Raw genomic sequence first — 20,044 nt, forward strand, 5'->3', positions numbered from 1 at the left:
CGCTCTTGATGTTCTTAAACTCTCTGTTATCTGAGTGAGAACCGCTTCAGAGACTCAGCGCGTGCGGCAGGGAACTGAACGAATCATTCAAACTGATTCGCGAACCGATTCACTGGTTTGCCAACTGGTTTGATAAAGCCTTTAAACAGAATCGACTCAAAAGAATGAATCATTCGCGAATGGGCATCGTTCATTGCCCAGAGAAAAGTAGACGGCGCGTTTGGTATAAACTGAAGCATTTTTAACTTGTATTGCATTAAGATAAAGTAACGAGAGGAGAGTCGCCCACAGTAACGAAGTAAAAGTACCGTTTTTTTCTCTAAAAATATACTTGAGTAAGAGTAAAAGTACCAATTTTAAAATATACTCTAAAAGTATTAGTTACCCAAAAAATGTACTCAAGTAAATGTAACGAAGTAAATGTAACTCGTTACTACCCACCTATGGTCACAGCGTCATTACGTAATCGCAACGCAAAACTGCATCTTTATGTAATATACAGAAAACACAATGAGTTTTCTCAAATTGACTGGCCACCTCAGCAAAAACATTATTTAAAATGTTAATTTAGATTTGTTTGAAAAAATTATATATGTGTAGTAGGCTATTTGTAAAAGTAATACAAACACAAGACCTTTTTGATCAGATATTTTTATTTTTAAATATAACACTGCTATTGAACAGTTGCACTCTTTTGAACAATCACAGTTTATGTAGTCTATTTTCTTTTTAACTTGTGAAATTAACAACAATTAAACAACAATTAAAGCACTGTATTGGTAGTTAATATGCTACCTAAATGAACAACAATTATACATGTTAATAACAAGGTATCAGTAAATGAACAATTATATCAAACAATTGTAGCTAGCATTTTAACTTGTATGTGATATGATGTGTCTGTTGCTAGGCATCTCTTAGAATGGTGGTTCTTCTTGTCTGGTTAGCTGTTCAGTGTTTCCTCTGGCCAGGGCTCTGAACCGGTTCAAGGAACGAAAACGAAAACCGGAAACGAACGAAATTTTGACTGGAACAGAACCGGAAACAGAAACTAAATCAAATTTTATAGTTCCGAACAGAACCGAAAATTTTAAATGGCCATTAACCGGTTAATAACGTTATTTTATCGTTCCATTAAATATTTTAAATTTGCTGTCAACCAATCACGAATTCAAGTAGTACAGACTATACAAATGTGATGCTGACGCATGCAGCGAGTGAAATGCCCGCCCGTGCTCAGCTGTGAACCCTAGTCGCAATGACAATGAATTCTGCTACCATCTGTTTTAATGGAAAATCTGACAGGGTAGCACAAATCGTCAGAACACCGGCGTTAGCGTTTATCCGACGTCAGTGTAAGATGGATTCAACAGATCTTACACACCAGCGGTGCTTCGATGAAAGTAAAAGCCAATAAATAATATTTTAGTAGGCTATACGTCGAGAATATGGAAACATTTGGATTCGTGCCGAGTGAAAGAGGTAGGCATCAGTTTCACCTTTAATTTGTTTTTGGAATGACGTTTTTATAGCCTATAGGCTATCCTTAAGTTTAGAGGATTTGTTGTGGAGAGAAACTAATTACAGTGTTTATTAGGGATGTGCGGGTCTAGTCGACTAGTCGACTACACGGTACAGCTCCTACTAGTCGACACTGAAAACAATAGTCGATTACACGAGAGGAAAAAAAAAAAACCAAAAAAACATTTTATCATTCAAATTACCATCATTTTAACGTTACATTTTTAAACATTTTAAATAAGTTAAAATAAAACTTTTGAAAAAGAATACATATCAAAATATTTAAATATTTTTAAAAGCATATCTGGGCAGAAACTACTTTCTTACCTCAGACCTCTCATGCCTTGTCTTCACGTCAGTTGAAGCTAGCCAAAGCCAGCAATGTCAATCTTTCATACGTCACTGCGGTCCGTGATCCCATGCACGCGATCTATTCTTCTGAACGAAGACCCACTTCGGTGGTGCTGCGGGATTTCCAGGCTCTTTTCGAAACTCTCTGCTTGCCTGTTACTTCAGTTCCTGCCGAGCAAGTTTTTTTATTTTTTTTTATTTTTTTTTCAAGTGCAGAATCGTCTAGTACAGTCTTTCGCCAGACCACGTTAACAAATGTGCATAGTAAAACTAGCATTCTTTTGTTTTTAGACAATATAGCCAACATGAAGTAAATTTTTTAAAGCCTTTTTAATGCTATTCCTTGATAAACGTTCCTATTTTTTTTTTACTTTTGTTTTTATATGTTGGCCAACTTTATATGAAAATGAAGAATTCTGTCAGTCTATTGATTGATTTTCCATTTCTGCATTGCTCCAGCCGATCTGAATAAATAAGCTATGTACCGGTTTATGTTGAGTGTTAGAGCCCTGCAAAATTAATTTTATATTGTTAGACATCTATCGATTAGTGATGAAAAAAAAAAATCACCGCGCTGGTGGAAACAACAGGAGACCACACGACTGAGAGCAGCTTGATGGTGTTTAGTGTCCCGCAGCAGCAGCAGGTGACTTCAGTGCAGCGGAATAGTTCTGCGTTCAAATGCACGCAATAGGCTAAAGCTTGCTGCAAAACCCCAGCAAACATAACCATGAATGTGTCTGCGGGAAATAGTAAGGAGATATTTGAACTATTTACTAATAAACTAATGTTTTCTGAGTCCGTGTCGCAAGGATGAAGTTGCTGATCCTGACTCACCGTCTCCTCATTAGACGCGCCTTTAGAGAGAAATGCATCTTTATTGATTATGATTAAGATTATAATAAAAGAGTTTTTGTTTTCAATTTTTTATTTCATTAAGTGATAATTTAAAGCTTTCTATAGATATATTTATCATGTCTATGAGGCATGTATTCGCTCAGCTTCGGTTTTTATGAAGCGCTCCTGTTCAAGACGAGACGGCAGAAAGCACATCATGTTTGTTTTCTTTGCTTTATAAAAGAACTACCTTTTTGTTGGTATTGTGAGTGCGCACAAATACAAGTAGACCCTTTACAGGTCGGAATGATGTATTATTCTTACCTTTAATCAAACAAACAAACAAACAAACAAAAAATGACGGCGTAGGCTATTTTAATTTGTTTCCACTGAAAGCAATGCAAGTGTTTGCTGGTGCCTCCATGTCCTGCAGAGCGCGCTTTAGCTTCCACTCTCCGCACAAACTTACATATAGGCTAGCGCACATTATTATAGCAGGTTTAACTTTTAAACATTGTTATATACTTGAACTGTTTTAGTATATCTATAGATTTTATTTTAGGCAAGTCGTGATGATATGAGAAGGCTAAATTGATCAAACATAGGCTATGATCAGCTCATGCCGCTGGCCGCTTGGTCGTTACTTTAAAAAAAAAAAAACGTATAGGCTATTTAATGAACAAAAATGCTCCCAATGTTTTTCTAAATTAACTTAATAAAAAAACAAAACGAAATATAATAATTTTGCCATTACACACAAAACGGAACTATTTTAATAGCCGAAACAGTAGTATAAACTGTTTTAGGAGAAGGGGGAAAAAAAGGGCTCGGGTCGGAAATTCTGATAAGCTGTCGGACGTGGGCCGGGCCTAGCCTGAGCGTCTCGGGCCAGGGCCGGGCTAGGGCCTAAATTTGAGGGCCGTACAGGGCTCTGTTGAGTGTATGCTTTTTATTTTTTTCTGTTTAACGACCGCCTAATATTAAATGATGATAACGCGAGGCAAGCATAATCATGACCTATTTTTAGCAGAATTAATTGAGGGATTTGACAGTGTGATTCAAAGATTTAAGTATTTCAAGTGTAGGCTGTTATATAGACACACAAACTTTTTTTTGCCATTTTTTGGGGGTTTCTAGCTTTTAGACTAGTCGGATACAAAACTTCCGTTTAAACGACAGTCAAATTAGTCGTAGCGCACATCCCTAGTGTTTATAATGTTTGTAAACATTTTTGATTTACTGGCATTTTAGCCTACATCATTTCTGAATAATAGGCTAATAAAATGCAGGCTTAGCCTTTGTTTTTTTTCCCTCAAAACATTTTATACAAGTAGCGTTTTTTTGGTTTTTTTACAATTTGCAGCAAACATCTTTAAAAAACTCTTTAATGTCTTTAAAGCATTAATAGATTTTTTTATTTTGTTTAGTAGCCTACATTTAGAAATGTAAAAATTTAGAAAAGATGATGCTGTATAGCCTATTAGCGCAGCGGGTTAAGATACCATCTCTTTCTGTATTTTTTTTATTTATTTATTTTTCTTTTTGTGTAAAGAAAACACAGTACTTTTATTATTATTATTATTATTATTATTATTATTATTATTATTATTATAGGCAAAGACAATTTAAAAAATAAGGGTATTAACCGTTATTTTTTCTACTCAAACCGGTTTCGGAACGGTAATAATACAGAGGAACGCAGGAACAGAAACGTTCAAATATCGATTCTGCTCTGAGTGAACCGATTGACATTTTTTTTCGTTTTCAAGCCCTGCCTCTGGCACTTTTTTCATTCACAATGCAGTGTACACTGCCATTGATTCCACTAGTTCCAGAAACTCCATTCATTGATGATTCATAGGTTAGCAAGCAAATCATCTTCATCTTCATTGTCCAGCTGCTCTGTCAGTGAGCTGGTATCAGCAGAAGAGGATGGAATGGCTTTAAAACTGTATGCTGCGGTGGTGCCAAACTGTTGTAGAACGTCATTGGGTAGTTTATGCTGGTAACAAGTATCACCAGCCAGCTTCAGTCCATACCGCACAAGGATTTCATTCATTTGGCTGAACAGCCGTTCAACCTCTGCATTTGAGTGTGGCAAGGAGAGGGCAGCCAGTGCAGCTTTGCACAGTTCTTCGAATGGTTTTGACCCGGTAGCATCTTTGTAGTTATACACTTCGCTCCAAAACTCAATGGTATTTTCAGTTGATTCCCACCTCAACAAATGTATGTTTCTCCATTGGGAAACAATTTTATCAATTGTCTGGGGCTGGTACCCCAATAGCTCAGCTACATTTATCATTTCAGTGTTGCTTTTATTGTGCTTCATTGTTTCCTTAACACTGAACAGAGCCATGTTTCGTAAGATTTCAAGATTGTCTGGGAGCCTTGCTTGCAGCTCCTTGCTAAGAGCAACAACATAGTTGATGCATCGTCTCTGAATGACCTTTTCGTCCTCTGGAGCAAGACTGAGTTGGGACAATGTGCTTTCAAAAAGGTACCCAAGATATGGTGCTGGACTGAGATGACCATCAATGGCATCCTTCTGGACATCAAACTTTATAGCCATAGGATTGACTACTCTGCTGCAAACTGATGATAAGAGGTGAACCAGATTTTCCAAAAGCTTGACAGGATCTGTATGTTCACCCACAAATGACTTCACTGCAACTTGTACTTCGGACAGGATTGATTTTAAGAATGTAAGGTAGACATAGTTGGTCTTGTCCATGTACATGGCATGGAGCACATCTGCCATGTAGCAATGCTCACTGGTCTTGGTCAACTCAAAGTGGAGTTTCAGTTCTTCCCATTGGTCCAATATGCGAGTTACCGCAGGCTCAATCGATAGCCAACGTGTGGCACACACTTTGGTGATCTGCAGGGGTTTCTGACCACAATTAATGGTGGCATACACTGCTTTGTATGCCTCTCGCCGTTTTGGGGAAATCGAAAACCAGTTGTAGGTTTCCCTGATTAAGTATTCAACACATCTAGGGATGGTTTCTTTGGATGCTGCACTGACAGCCAGTTGTAAAGAATGGCACACACAGCGAATGAGTACCAAATTGGGCAAAGCACATTCTTCTTTTAAAATCTTGTGGACTCCATTGTGCACCCCAGTCATCACAGAGGCATTATCAGTACCAATACCCTGAAGATTCTCTTTTTTAAGGTTACACTTTTCGAGAAACTCAACTATTGCCTTTGCTATTGATTTTGCATCACACGCCTCCAATTCAACTGTTTTCTTTTTTTAGCACTAAAATACCGAATCACCACACCTAGGTATTTTGAGACACTGACATCAGTCGACTCATCCAAAAGCAGACTGAACTTCTCATCCCCCACATCTGTTGTTATCATTTTCAGAAAATAAGGAGCCAATACTTCCTTAATCATTTCTGTGCATTTTGTGCGGTGCATGTGGAAGTTTGTTGCTGCCACAGAATCTGAAAAGGTAGCTTTGCAAGCCATACCTAAATGGTCGCATGCTAGCAGTGAGCAGTGTTGCGCAATGGCCATTGCCATAGTAGCTTCTGCACTTTTGCAGTTATCCATTTTCTTAACCATTTGTGGTAATGTAGACTGCTTTGCGGGGTTATATGGTTTTGATTTATTTATATGCTTTGCTGTAGTACAATGTTTTTTGATGTCATACATTTTTGCAAGCATATCTGATTTGCAGTATGCACAGTATGCTCGGCAGTCATCCCCAACTACTGGCTTCAGCCACCCTTTAAGTTCAGGTACAGACTCCCACTCTTTTCTGTATTTCTGGCTGTACAGTTTTGATTGAGACATGTTGATAGATGTAGTTAAGTCTCTTCCAGATCAAAAATTCATGAACAGCTACATTCACTGAGTTTTAACTGTGGTTGTTGTTTTAATTATTTTACCAAAATTTTTTAAATGCGTGCTACTGCTGCTGCACCCAGCCAACAATTTTTGCTGCTGCTGCAGCTTCTGTGCCTGGCTATTTAGACCTTATATAGCCACACCCCTGCACTCATTGTCTTTAGTCTTGGTTTGTATTTCTACAGCGATCTTAAGAATTTATGAATGAATCGCTCATCTTGAGTTAAGTCTGCAGTCACTAGGCTACTGCTCTTTAGATTTGAGTCCCTTGTCAAAAGTATGTAAATCATTGTGAAATGACCCTCATATTTTGAAGAATGAGGGTAACCAAACAGTTGCTGGTCCACATTGAATTTGATAGTAGGAAAGAAAAATCCTATGGAAGTCACTGTGGACCAGCAACTGTTTGGTTTTCCACCTTCTTCAAAATAGCATTTATTTTCAGCAGAAGAAAGAAACTCATTCAGGTTTAAAACAACTTTTGAGTAAATGATGATATAAAAATAAAACATTATGACAGAATTGACTGACAGATGACAGAATATTTATTTTTGGGGGAACTATTCATTTAATGTTAACAAAACAACAAAACGCAAAGAGAAAAATCAATTCTTGACTGAAAAACTTTAATACAGTTTAGGAACTTTAGGAATCAGTCTATCTAGTGTTTTATTTTTATACTTGTTCATTCAATTTCATTGAATGCTCCTGCTAAATACACCTATTGTACCTAAAAATAAAACACTGTTTGTTTTATTTGTATATTATGTGTATTTGTAATGTGTATCTTTGTTCTTATTTTTTAATAAGAAAGATAAAATAATGACAACGATTTTTTATCTTCGCCCACTTTGGCCTAAATATCTGCCATGCATCTTTGCCTTTCTAGTTTGGCTGTAATGCTCAGACAACTTGTAAAACCAAAATAGTAAAACTAACATGACAAAGAATCGTGATAAAATCGTGAATCGTGATATTTCTAAAAAAAATCGTGATATGATATTTTTCCCATATCGCCCACCCCTAACTGGAAGCATACCTTGAAGAGACCACTGTGCATCGTTCGAGAAACCTGGGCAGTACTGGGTACTAAAAGACTGTTCAGCTCTAACCTAAACCCTAACAGAAGCAGGCTTGTAGCTGAACATGCAGAGATGCTTCTGTTCCTTAAAAAAAACCTTGCCACTTACTTTTGAAAAATAATCCAAACTGATTGACTGCCTTTTGTACTTTTCATCTTGCAAAAATTACTGCAAAAACATACTGTACAAATGCTCTGAGGAACATCCTTAACTAATGGCTTATGAACACTTACAATTATAGTGTTGCTTACCATGATTAGACAGTTCACTGTTGTATTTCACTGTACACTTTTGATTGTTACAAAACATTGAACATTTACACAGTGTTATGTTATAAACATTTGTTCTTTGAAATTAATTTGTAGCTTTTTGATAACTTTGTGACAGGTTGATAGATATGTTTTTTAATTATTATTATTATTATTATATTATGCCCTTGGTTTGGTTGTAGAAGTTATTAGATGCTGTGAAAATTGACTGTACTTTGACAACCTTGTGACAAGCCGAAAAAAACGCTTTGGGTGTACAGCAATACACAATAAAGCGCTATATATATTAATTCATTATTCATTTAAAAAATGATATTGGTGCATCCCTTGTATATTGTTAATGTTTCTTTTTTTCTATAAATGTAGATCATAAGTCATGTGCAGAAACAGGCCAGGAGCTGATGAGACCATACTTGCATGAATTTCTTACATCAGCATATAAGGACTATGATATTGTCATCTGGTGTAAGTATCTATCTAGAATAGATGATCAGGTTTTGCAGAATTTTTTCCTGATGCTCAAGAACTCAGATCTTTTGTTTCTCCATGTCTTTTCAGCTGCAACGAGTATGAAGTGGATTGATGCTAAAATTAAAGTAGGTCCAATTATATATTTTGTTTTCCACATTAATAGTGGAAGGCTTTAACCATAATTCATATAAATATTATGATGCGCTAAAAGTGTTTTTCACTGAAATGTGCAGTTTTCCCACAAGCCTCAAATGTTGAGCCCCCCTTTATATTGGATCTGGGGTTTTTGTTGTTGTTGTTTTTTAGGAACTGGGGGTGACGGACAACCCAAACTATAAGATCACCTTCATGTTGGACAGTGCAGCTATGATCACTGTGCACACACCTAAAAGAGGAGTCGTAGAGGTCAGATATATTCTAGTAAAAAAAAACATATTGTCTTTGCCAAGTCACATTTATTTAGAGTTATAATGTACAAATTGTTTGTAAAGTAAAAGTTGTTTCAAAGCAACATCACATTAATAAACAGGAAAATAACTGTTAATGATATGAAATTCATCAATTATAAAACAAATTCAATTTCAACTCTAATGCAGCTCTACAAAGACACGTGTCATTATTTAGCTCAATTTTAAGTTTTTAACACTGTCCATGTTGCAGAATTAATCGATTATGAAATTTATTTTAATTCAGCAATAAGCAGCTTTACAGAAGGCAATAGTCTCATCATTCAGTCAGTCATTATAAGTCAGTTCAATGGTAATTTAGTTCAGTTCAATAACAGCATTAATGTTTCAGAGGTAGTGTCATTATCCAGCTCAATTGTTAAAATTTTGTTCTTGTCCGATAGTGGCAGTGCAGTTAAATCAATAGTAGAAATTAATATTAATTGTCTTTTAAACCCCAGTGTTCCATTAGTGCATAATGTGTATTTATAATGTTTCAGGTGAAGCCTTTAGGAGTCATATGGGGTAAATATAGTGAGTTCTACAATAGGAAGAACACAATTATGTTTGATGACATCGGAAGAAACTTTCTCATGAATCCACAGAATGGACTGAAGGTATGCTAGAGTCGATGTTTACACTTAATTTCTGATTTAATAGGTAATTAATTGGGAATCTTTTGGTGCCTTATGATCCAATCTAATTCTGGGAATCACAATCCAATTTTAAATGGATTCTTAAAGCATGCACCGCATGGCTCCCAGCACGGATGAATCTAATGTTTTGAGGGGTATTTGTGGCTGTCAGTCACCGCACCGTGTAAGGTCTACCGGAGAGGCGGAGTCTGCCCGGATGGAAGAGAAGGCAAGAGAAGTAAAACTCGAGACAAACAGAGATTCATTCCACGAGCCTTTATAGTTGTTCACACAGCATACTCTTCTCACATACATGTAAAAGAGCGAGTATAAAACAGGAAATAAAACACTCTGGCAACGAAACAAAAAGAAAAGAGGTTAGACATGGTAATGTGGTAGTCAGCCATAGAGCGACCATCTGTCTTCTTACCCTCAACTCTCTCTCTGCGCGTGCGCGCTGACATCACAACAGCCTGTCTCCGCACCTTAACTGTTACAGTAGACACAGTTTTAAAGGCACATTGACATTCGTGTCATGAATACCATATAGCATTAGGTGGCTGTTACAATCGCAACGATCTTGTCCTATCTGTAATCCGATGCTACGGAAGTTCTAAGCAGCTATGCATTATTATAATTTTTCTGTCTTGTTTTCTCATGACCACGACTTAATTTTCTCGTGATCTCGACATAACGAAAGTTGTTTTGTCGTTATCACGACTTAATTTTCTCGTGATCTCGACATAACGAAAGTTGTTTTGTCGTTATCACGACTTAATTTTCTCTGTGTATTCGGCATGAGAAAATGCTATAGAAGCAGCATCATCGCAGCATCATGGATTATAGTATTAGCTTTTACTTTGATCAGGGACTCACTCAAACTGAAATAGCTCTGTGTCTGTCAGTGATTGACGACTTACACATAAGTGTTCGACACTTGAGAAGGAGGCTGTCGGGTCTGCAACTTTATCGTCGAAGACAATATAGCGACCCTGATTTTCTCACGATAGCTACAATTACATCGTGAGAAAACGTTTTTTACGTTGAGATCAACAACTTTCGTTATGTCGAGATCACGAGAAAATTAAGTCGTGATAACGACAAAACAACTCCTTATGTCGTGATCACGAGAAAACAAGACAGAAAAATTATAATAATGCATGGCCGCTTAGAACTTCCGTAGTAGATGCACATGCAAAACTGGGATGTATTCTAATTTCAGTCACACGTGTTTCATAAACACATAATCCTTTATGGATTACCTACAATTCGGCATCAAAATAAATTTAATTATTCTAGCTGCTTTGAGAAAAGGCTAATGATCTGCCACCTGCAGCATCCTCACATGTGTTATAGCCTACTAGCTGGGACGCTGCAATTGTTTACAGATGTGATATAATGATGTGGCGGCATGCTCGAATTTCCTGTTAATTCCTACCAGTACCACTGAAATTAGAAAACATTATTATAAACTTACCATTGTGAACTGGGCTAAGGTAAGGAGATAGTTTTGAACACTGGCTGGTTATGTACTTGCTCAAATTGATTTTCGGATCATTTTAACCAAAATAAAGTTACGGACTGCAGTTTTTATAAAATTTTATTTATTTTAAATTTACCACTTAGGCATGTTGACAATAATGTATATCTTCAACATTGTCTGTGACCAAAAATGTAAAATATGTTTTCAGTGGAGTTTCAAAATTAGCTTTGCTTGAGAAAGCATGAAAATATACTGTTACAATGTTTTTTTTGTTTTTGTTTTTTTTCTCCATTTGATTTAGTCTAGTTAGTTTTGCAACAAATACAGTGTAATTTTTGGCAATCGAGACCTGTCAGTAACAGCGCATTTTTCTGCTGGTGAGCGCTTCGCTGACAGCTTACCTCGCGCATGAAATCAGCCGCGTGCCAGCAAACCACCACTGAGAACGCGCAACAATCCTGACGAGACAGAGCGGAGGCGCCAAAGCTGCAGAGAATCTGCTTTACGGGAAGCTTCTGAAACTGATTTAGATTTACAGAAAATTACCGTTTGTCTAATAAATAATTTTACTTACTTATTCCCAACACTTTATTAAGCTGTAAATTACATCTCATATGACATGGGTGTAACGATCAGTCTAACAGGCTTTTTAACCTTTTTCTATAATTTTGCCAGAAAGTGTTCTTGTTTGTTTGTTTGCTGTTGTTTTTTATTGTATTTGTTATACTTGTATTTTTTTTTTTTTTATTATTGTTTTTGCCATCAAAATAGCCGACAAAATGCTGACATGGGATTAAATAAAAATACTACTAGCCTACTACTCAGATGGCCTGGGTATGCGGAACATTCGCATCTTATACGGAACACCACTGAGATTTAGAACCCCACTATATATATATATATATATATATATATATATATATATATATATATATATATATATATATATATATATATATATATATATATATATATATATATATATATATATATATATATATATATATATACAAATTTCTCACAGCACGTATCCTGTGCAATGAACCCACAGTAATTTGCTTCAACCTTTCCAAACTTTATGGAAGTTTAAATGCTTGTTCACAAGATTATTGACAGCAAGCAGAATATTGAGCATATGTAAGTGCCAGCTGTGGTGAAAATTTACACAAATCAGTTCTTCCAAACAAATTTAAAATTGTTAAAGAAATAAAATGCATCAGAGCATTTTTTCTATCTTCAACCACCACTCATGTTAATTGTTTCTGTCTTTCTGTATTGGTCACAGATCAGACCGTTCATGAAGGCACACTTAAACCGTGAGAAAGACAAAGAACTCTATAAGCTGTCTCTGTATCTGAAGGAGATTGCTAAACTTGATGACTTCTTAGGTCTCAACCACAAGCACTGGGAAAGGTAAAGTGAATAAAATACTATATTCACTTTAATATGAGGAGAGATGTAGAGTGCTGATTATAAAGCTACTTCAACGGACGATTTTAAAAGCAGTTGTAAGTAAACAATTCGTGCTGCCAGTTGGTGGCACTATGACTGTGACTCACTTCCTGCTTTTTCCCCAGCCCTAATGGCCGACAATTCCAACGTGTGTGCAAAGTTTCAAGAGTTTTTTGAGCATGTTAAAGTCACCAAAATGCTTCGAAACCTTGACGTAAAAAAAATCCTTAGGAGAACTTTAGGGGCCAATATAATAAAAACTATAATTGCATAGCAGTGATACTGAAATAACGCAGGTATGAACTGTGTGCAGCTATGAATGAATTAACACTTAATACCATTGTCTCTCACAATAATTTGTCTCTTGAAAAAGTCTCCCAAATTAAGATATGTGACTAATTGTGCTTAATTCTAATTTATTAATAAGCATATGGTGTAATTAAGTGCAAGTGTGTAATAAATTATTTTTACAACCCTAATAATTCTGTCTCCTTGTCCAATAGGTACCTTTCAAAGAAGCAGAATCAATAACATCTTCAGCACTGAGGAGAATCTGCTGTCTAGAAAGATGTGGTGCTGGAAACTCCATCCTTGCTAAACAATTGCTTCTCTGTATCTTGCATTGTTCATTTTCCATCTCTTTATAGTGGTCATTACTGCAGGACAAATGTGATTCAAGCACTTGTATTCCTCAGAACACTGTTTACCTCAACAGGTCAATGAATGCATTCAACAAAATAATAGCGCTCACTACATGTAAAGCAAGCATGATGCTTCTCTTACCTCACGTCCTGCCTGACACATTCTTCTTCCTATAATTAATGTCAACTTTTATTAGGTGGTAACTTGAAAATTATTGTTAACATCTGATTGAAAGAGCATATGATGCATATGTAATTATGGCAAAATCTTACTCCATGCTTAGCTTGAAGTGTGTGTGTGTGTGTGTGTGAGAGATCTCGTAGAACTTGAATGCTACTGGAACGTGTAATAGATCCGTGTCTTCAGTATGACCAGTATAACTGATCATGTCTTCTTGAAGGAAGCAATAATTCTGGACAACATGATTCTGTCCGAATGGCTCTAAATTCCAAAAAGATGTTATATCAGACCAAAAAAAAAAATAGAGGTTAATAGATGAACATGCATTTGCATCTTTATCAGTAGATAAAAACAGTTCTCCAAATGAACAATAATGAATATTTGTCATGTTTAAATGTAATTTTTTAAAATACAAAACTAATGTTAAATATTTAGTTTGGTGTATGTTTTTTTGTTCTCTAGAGCAGTCACATTATTCTAGGGAGATAAAGAATATTTCATATCAAAATAGCCTGGCAGATGATGATGATTATTATTATTATTTATTAATTAATTTATCATTTATCTACCAGGCCATAGCACCAAGCTTGTTAATATCTCTCCCCCTTCAGTTTTTGAAAGTATGTGTTAAGTCATCAAAGACCGTAGATATTACCTTGCGTAAACAGTATTGCATTTCGTGTAACTGCATTTCAGACGGTATTTAAATGTGGGCGTTTGATTTATGGAGGTAATCTACTTGTGATTTAAACAAAATGGTTTTACAGTAGTGTGTATTTGTTACATATCAGCCCTTGACATTGATCCTTACATATATTAACATTAAATACTTCTTTTAAATGAAAGGTTAATGCTTTGAAACTTTGTGTTACTAGCACTTCCCGTGTTCATTGCCTCATCATAATTAATCACTTGTTGTATTCCTGATTTACTTGGAATAAAAGCATCTATAATATGAATAAATGTAAACTTCAGTAAAGATTTTTGTCCTTAAAAATTGGTAGGAATAAAATCCCTTAAAGTCCTACATTTTACATTTTAAGATGCTTATATTTCAAGTCTAAATATGGACTAGGTCTATATATACAATATAAAAGATAATATGGTGATACTTTACATTAAGGTTCTAATTGTAAACGTAAGTTAAAGGCCGGGACACACCAAGCCGACTTCAAAGAATTAGCGGCGAACATCCTAAATCTAAGTGGATAGCAGATTGTGTTCAGAAGACAAATTAAGCTTTTACGGGTTTGGAACGACATGGGGGTAAGTGATTAATGACAAAATTTTAATTTTGGGGTGGAGTAATCCCTTTGCAGGTGATTAATCTACAGGTGCATCTCAAAAAATTTGAATGTCGTGAAAACGTTTCAAAAAGTGAAACTTTAATATATTATAGATTCATTACATGTAAAGTAAAATATTTCAAGGTTGTTGTTTTTTTATTTTATTTTGATGATTAGAGTTTACAGCTCATGAAACTCAAAAATCCAGTATCTCAAAATATTAGAATATTTACTGTATGAGTGTAAGGGACGCTCAAGGGTTCGGTTGGGTACTAGTAGAAATGGTGGTAGGAGTTTCTGATTAGAGAAACAGGAGCAAGAGAGCAGGTCCCAGTTCAAGGATTTTATTTGGATTATCCTTGCAAGTTTGAATGGTTACAGGCACTTGCCCATAGGAGGTGCATGTGGGCTTGTGTGGTCTACAATGAACAGAGAAAACAGTATACAATATAAAATTTTAAATACAAAAAATATGGCCAGCATAAGGAAATGAACATTATACACAGCCACAGTAACAGTAAATCACAGTATCAAATGTCAGGCAATAAAGGCATTCAAGTTGCATTTAAATAGCTACATTACTTTGGCAAAGTGTTTATCATTTAAATATGTATTGTAAACAGGTGTACAATTTTAGTTTATGCATCTAAATTATGCAGTGGAACATGCACAGTTAAGAAGTATTAAACACGTGTAAACATTTGACTTAGCATAGACTGTAAAACAGATTAAGTAAAACTTGATTTTTAATCAATCACTCACAGAAGAAACAAACATGCAGTAGTCAATCGCTCCACCTATACATATACACCCATGCCTCCTGTCCTGACACTTCCGGGCATGTCTTGACTTGTTCAGCTTTGTCCAAGCATTAAAGTTATAGACATAAAGATACCTCTGGGTGGCGTCGTTGGGCTTTAATACATTTACATTTGAGTTTCATTAAATGACCATTCCTACAATATAAATTCCAGGCATCTGTTGTTCTTTGAAACCACAATTGGGAAGACTGCTGACTTGGAGGCTGTTGTATCAAAGCATATTAAATGCAGGTGATTAAAAAATAACACAATACACAGCACACTGATTTATTTCATTTTATTATTTAGTTATTTATTAAATTCATAAAAGAAAGAAAACTGTTTTCTTTTCTGTGAAAAGAATGTTTCATTGGATTTTTGGAGTGTTTGAAATTCAGTTGCATTATGTATGTGAAAGAAATTGGTTCTGGATCTTTAAGCCTGATCTTCCGATAATATGCTCCCCTGCAGAGGGAGAGTTGAATCCTCCATTTTGTGAAAGGGTGACAGAGCAGAGCTGACGCAGATTAGTGTGACTGAAGATCACCCTATGTCACAAAATATCCATAAATTCATCGATTGACATGGATTTGGTCAGGTTTTTGTTGCGGTGGTACTGAAAGTCAAGTCACTATTATTTGTATAGCGATTTTAACAATGCAAATTGTGTCAAAGCAGCTTTACATCAGCTTGGCATTACATCGGCTTAACAGTATTTAGACAGGGAAATAGTGTGTCAAAATAGTGTCATCTCCTCTGGCCAGACAAAATCAGCAGTTTAAATCTAGGCTGCAGCAGAGTCAGATTGTGCAAAGGACTCATCTGGTTCCTGTGGTCTTGTCCCGATGGCCGTCTAGGAGACAGGGTCTTCACTGGGGGTCAGTCTCTGGGGCTCATCTAGTTGTCCTGGTCTCCGCTGGCGTTCAGGGCTGTAGAGGTCATCTCTAGGTGCTGATCCACCATCTGATCTGGATACGGACTGAATCCGGGTGGCTGCACTGACCATCTGATCTGGATACAGTCTGGATCTGGGTGGCTACGGTGACCTCGGAATAAGAAAGAAACAGACTAATGCTAATTACAGGGCAGTCGTGGCCTAATGGATAGAGAGTCGGACTCGTAACCCGAAGGTCGTGGGTTTGAGTCTCAGGTCCGGCAGGGATTGAATAACCAACACTCTCACCACCCTCAATACCACGACTGAGGTGAGACTCTTGAGACTGCTCCCCGGGCGCCGCAGCATTGGCTCCGGGTGTATGTTCACTACTGTGTGTACACTTGGATGGGTTAAATGCAGAGCACAAATTCCGAGTATGGGTTACCATACTTGGCCACAGATGCCATTCTTTCGTCTAACAATATAACAAGTACTTCGGGTGTTTTGAGAAGTGTTCCCGGTTCTGGTTGACCTAATTAATGCAGCCTAATAATCCTTTAACGGATTTGAATTATAGAAATGCGATAGTGTATTATGTGTAAGCCAGGTTAAAGAGATGGGTCTTTAATCTAGATTTAAACTGACGAGTGTGTCTGCTTCCCGAAAAGTGTTAGGTAGATTGTTCCAGAGTTTGGGCGCTAAATAGGAAAACGATCTCCCGCCCGCAGTTGATTTTGATATTCTAGGTATTATCAAATGGCCAGAGTTTTGAGATCACAGCGGACGTGAAGGACTATAATGTGATAAGAGCTCACTCAAATACTGAGGTGCCAAACCATTCAGGGGCTTATAGGTAATTAGCAAGATCTTAAAATGTATACAATGTTTAATAGGGAACCAGTGCAGTGTTGACAGAACCAGGCTAATGTTGTCATACTCCCTGGTTCTAGTAAGAACTCTAGCTGCTGCATTAAATTAAAGCTCTAGAAAGTTCTAGAAATCATTTAATGGCGAGCCCCCAATGATCTGGATACTAAATTGACCGAATAAGCTTCTCATCGTGACATGATGGTTTTCTGCCATATGAGGTGGGATCTCATCTTATTTTTATTTTTTTTCCATCTTCTCAGTCAAAACTACAGGGAAATTCGTCTTCCTGGACTGTCTGATGGACTTTTTTTTTCTTTTTTCTACTGCCCATCCACGTAGCGCAGAGTTAACATTGAACTTTTTTTTTGTTTGTTTGTTTTGTATTTTCACTGACTGTTGGAAAAGGAAACAAACCGATTTTTGAAGTTTAAGATACTAACAAAAGGAACTATTTGATTTGATAAAATATTACATTGGATTGGGTCTTTATTAACTCTTAAAAGAAAATTAATTGATTTACATTGATTTTTTGTGAGTTACAAATTTCATGGATGGGTAAGAATTACCAAATTGATATTAAATACATATATATTTAGTGTGTTTACGAGGTGCACCTGTAGGGTTTTGTATTTGTTGTACAATCTGACAATTGTATTCTGTGATACTGGTATACTGATTTTTTCCTCTCCTTTAACATTAACGATTTTACATAGTAAACAACCAGCTGGCATATATGTATATATATATATATATATATATATATATATATATATATATATATATATATATAAAGACCTGAAAACTGTGTTTGCTCAAGCTTTTATTTACATTATTTACAGGCTCCATAGTCGAACCTAACTGGTCCAAATAACACCTATAGTTGCACTTACAGAAAATTAGGAAAAACAACAACACAAATAATAACTCATAATTCTTATTGGTGCAAACAGGTGTTACACAGTTGACTGGAAGGAAGAAAATTGGGTAGGAAAAGGTGCACAAGCAACAGGGATGACCGCAAGCTTGAGAATACTGTCAAGCAAAGCTGATTCAAACAATTGGGAGAGCTTCACAAGGAGTGGACTGAAGCTGGAGTGAGTGCATCAAGAGTCACCACGCACCGACGTCTTCAGGAAAAGGGCTACCAATCCACGTCTGAAACAGAACCAATGTTAGAAGCATCTTACCTGGGCTAAGGAGAAAAAGAACTGGACTGTTGCTCAGTGGTCCAAAGTCCTCTTTTCAGATAAAAGTAAATTTTGCGTTTAAAAAAAAAAAAAAAAAAGTAAAAAAAACCTGCTCACTGTGTCAAAATCACTTCCAAGTGGTTTGCTGACCATGATATTACTGTGCTTGATTGGCCAGCCAACATGCGTGACCTGAACCCTATGCGATATTTCAAAAGAAAGATGAGAAAAAGTTGATCCAACAATACAGATGAGCTGAAGGCTCAATGGTGCCTCAGTAGTGCCACATGCTGATTGCTTCCATGCCACACCTCACTGATGCAGTAATTTGTACTAAAGGAGCCCCGACCAAGTATTGAGTGCATAAATACACATACTTTAAAGAACTTGAACTTTTCTGTTTTGCAAAACCTTATTTTGAAATATTCTAATATTTTGAGATATTGGATTTTTTGACATTCATGATAAAGCTGTAAGCTTTAATCATCAAAATTAAAACAAAAAAAGCTTTTGAAATGTTTTACTTTACATGTAATGAATCTAGAATATATTAAAGTTTCACTTTTTGAAATAAGTTACAAAAACAACGTATTTACAATATTCAATTTTTTTTTAGATTCACCTGTATAAGCTAGTGTGTTTCAAAACAATGACAAAATTTGCATTTACAAGATATTAGTATTGAAAACTTGTTGGTACAGTTAACAGTTGGTACATTCCAAATAGGATATATGGCCACTGTAAGAAGAACTGGTCTTAAGTCTGAACGCACACATCTAACAACAGACATCCTGACGCCGTATGGAATGGACATCTTTATCCCCTGGGACCATAAAACCAGGATCTAAAGAAGAAAATTCCCGTTTGGTCATTTTGAAAGAAAACAGAACTCATATTCCCGGATTCTAATTTACGTGGCGCCAGAGACTCCCCTGAATCTGACTCCGCTGAGCGCCGTAATTCAAAAAGTAATCCTGAAGAAGACTTTTACGACTTCGCGTTTCGCCCAAGAAAGGAATGCGCCGTCTGCTCCACTACTAGACACAGAGCACAATGCTTTGTGCAAAGATTTTTAAGGGACAAATTATACTGAGTTTCTGCTATTGAAACAATATACTCGAAAAAAAGAAACACTATATACAATATATCTATACATGTATGAAGGATGTGTTTTTGTGACATGAAAGCTTGGTGTGTTATTTTGAAACTTATGGCATTGTTGTAATCTTTCAATGCATAAAGTTTACCTGATGACGAGATGTCAGTTCACATGCTCGATGTGATTATGCAGAACTCAGGATCGTTTAATCAATGCATTTAACCGAGTAATATCATTTGCATTCATATGTATTTTTTGGCTATGCAAAGTTACATGGTGTTTGGTTTCGTTAGAAAGCTAATCTCATGAATAATATTATGATGAATGAGAATGATCTTTTCTCTGCAAGGTATCATCATAATATGAATAGAAATCTGCTGATAATAAGTTTCATGTGATTAAATAACTGAACGGACAATTTATGCATAGAAGACACGCAGATATGCAGGGCGGGGCTCCGCCCCACAGCTACACTTGCGATTGGATCAAACGCCCCACAGGAAGAATCTGATTGGATCAAGCGCCCGGAGGCAGATCCCAAATCGGCCCGTTAAAACAGATGCACAACTGTGAAAAAAAGGGTTGGAGTTGAAAACTGAAAAGGAGGCTCACGCACGCCTCGCTCGTCTCTAGTTCTGCTCACGCTGCAAAGCGCTTCTGGCCTCTAACATCACGGCAGGGCATTGCAACAGCGATCA

The 20,044-nt window shown here is 36.4% G+C and overlaps 1 protein-coding gene across 2 annotated transcripts in view; it reads left to right on the forward strand.

Moving 5' to 3' along the window:
* The window catches only part of ublcp1 (ubiquitin-like domain containing CTD phosphatase 1), a 34,062-nt gene extending 19,986 nt beyond the window's left edge, over positions 1-14,076 (forward strand). Inside the window, exons 7-12 of one of the 2 annotated variants that reach the window (XM_079404843.1) lie at positions 8,285-8,383; positions 8,477-8,514; positions 8,696-8,794; positions 9,336-9,452; positions 12,239-12,366; positions 12,909-14,076. In XM_079404843.1, coding sequence (XP_079260969.1) covers positions 8,285-8,383; positions 8,477-8,514; positions 8,696-8,794; positions 9,336-9,452; positions 12,239-12,366; positions 12,909-12,936 — 509 coding nt within the window. In that variant the 3' untranslated portion in view covers positions 12,937-14,076. The remainder of the gene's footprint in view (positions 1-8,284; positions 8,384-8,476; positions 8,515-8,695; positions 8,795-9,335; positions 9,453-12,238; positions 12,367-12,908) is intronic. The other variant, XM_079404844.1, reaches the window with a different exon arrangement.
* The last annotated feature ends 5,968 nt before the right edge of the window (positions 14,077-20,044 follow it).

The sequence above is a fragment of the Barbus barbus genome, assembly GCF_936440315.1.
Source record: "Barbus barbus genome assembly, chromosome: 43".
NCBI lineage: Eukaryota > Metazoa > Chordata > Actinopteri > Cypriniformes > Cyprinidae > Barbus > Barbus barbus.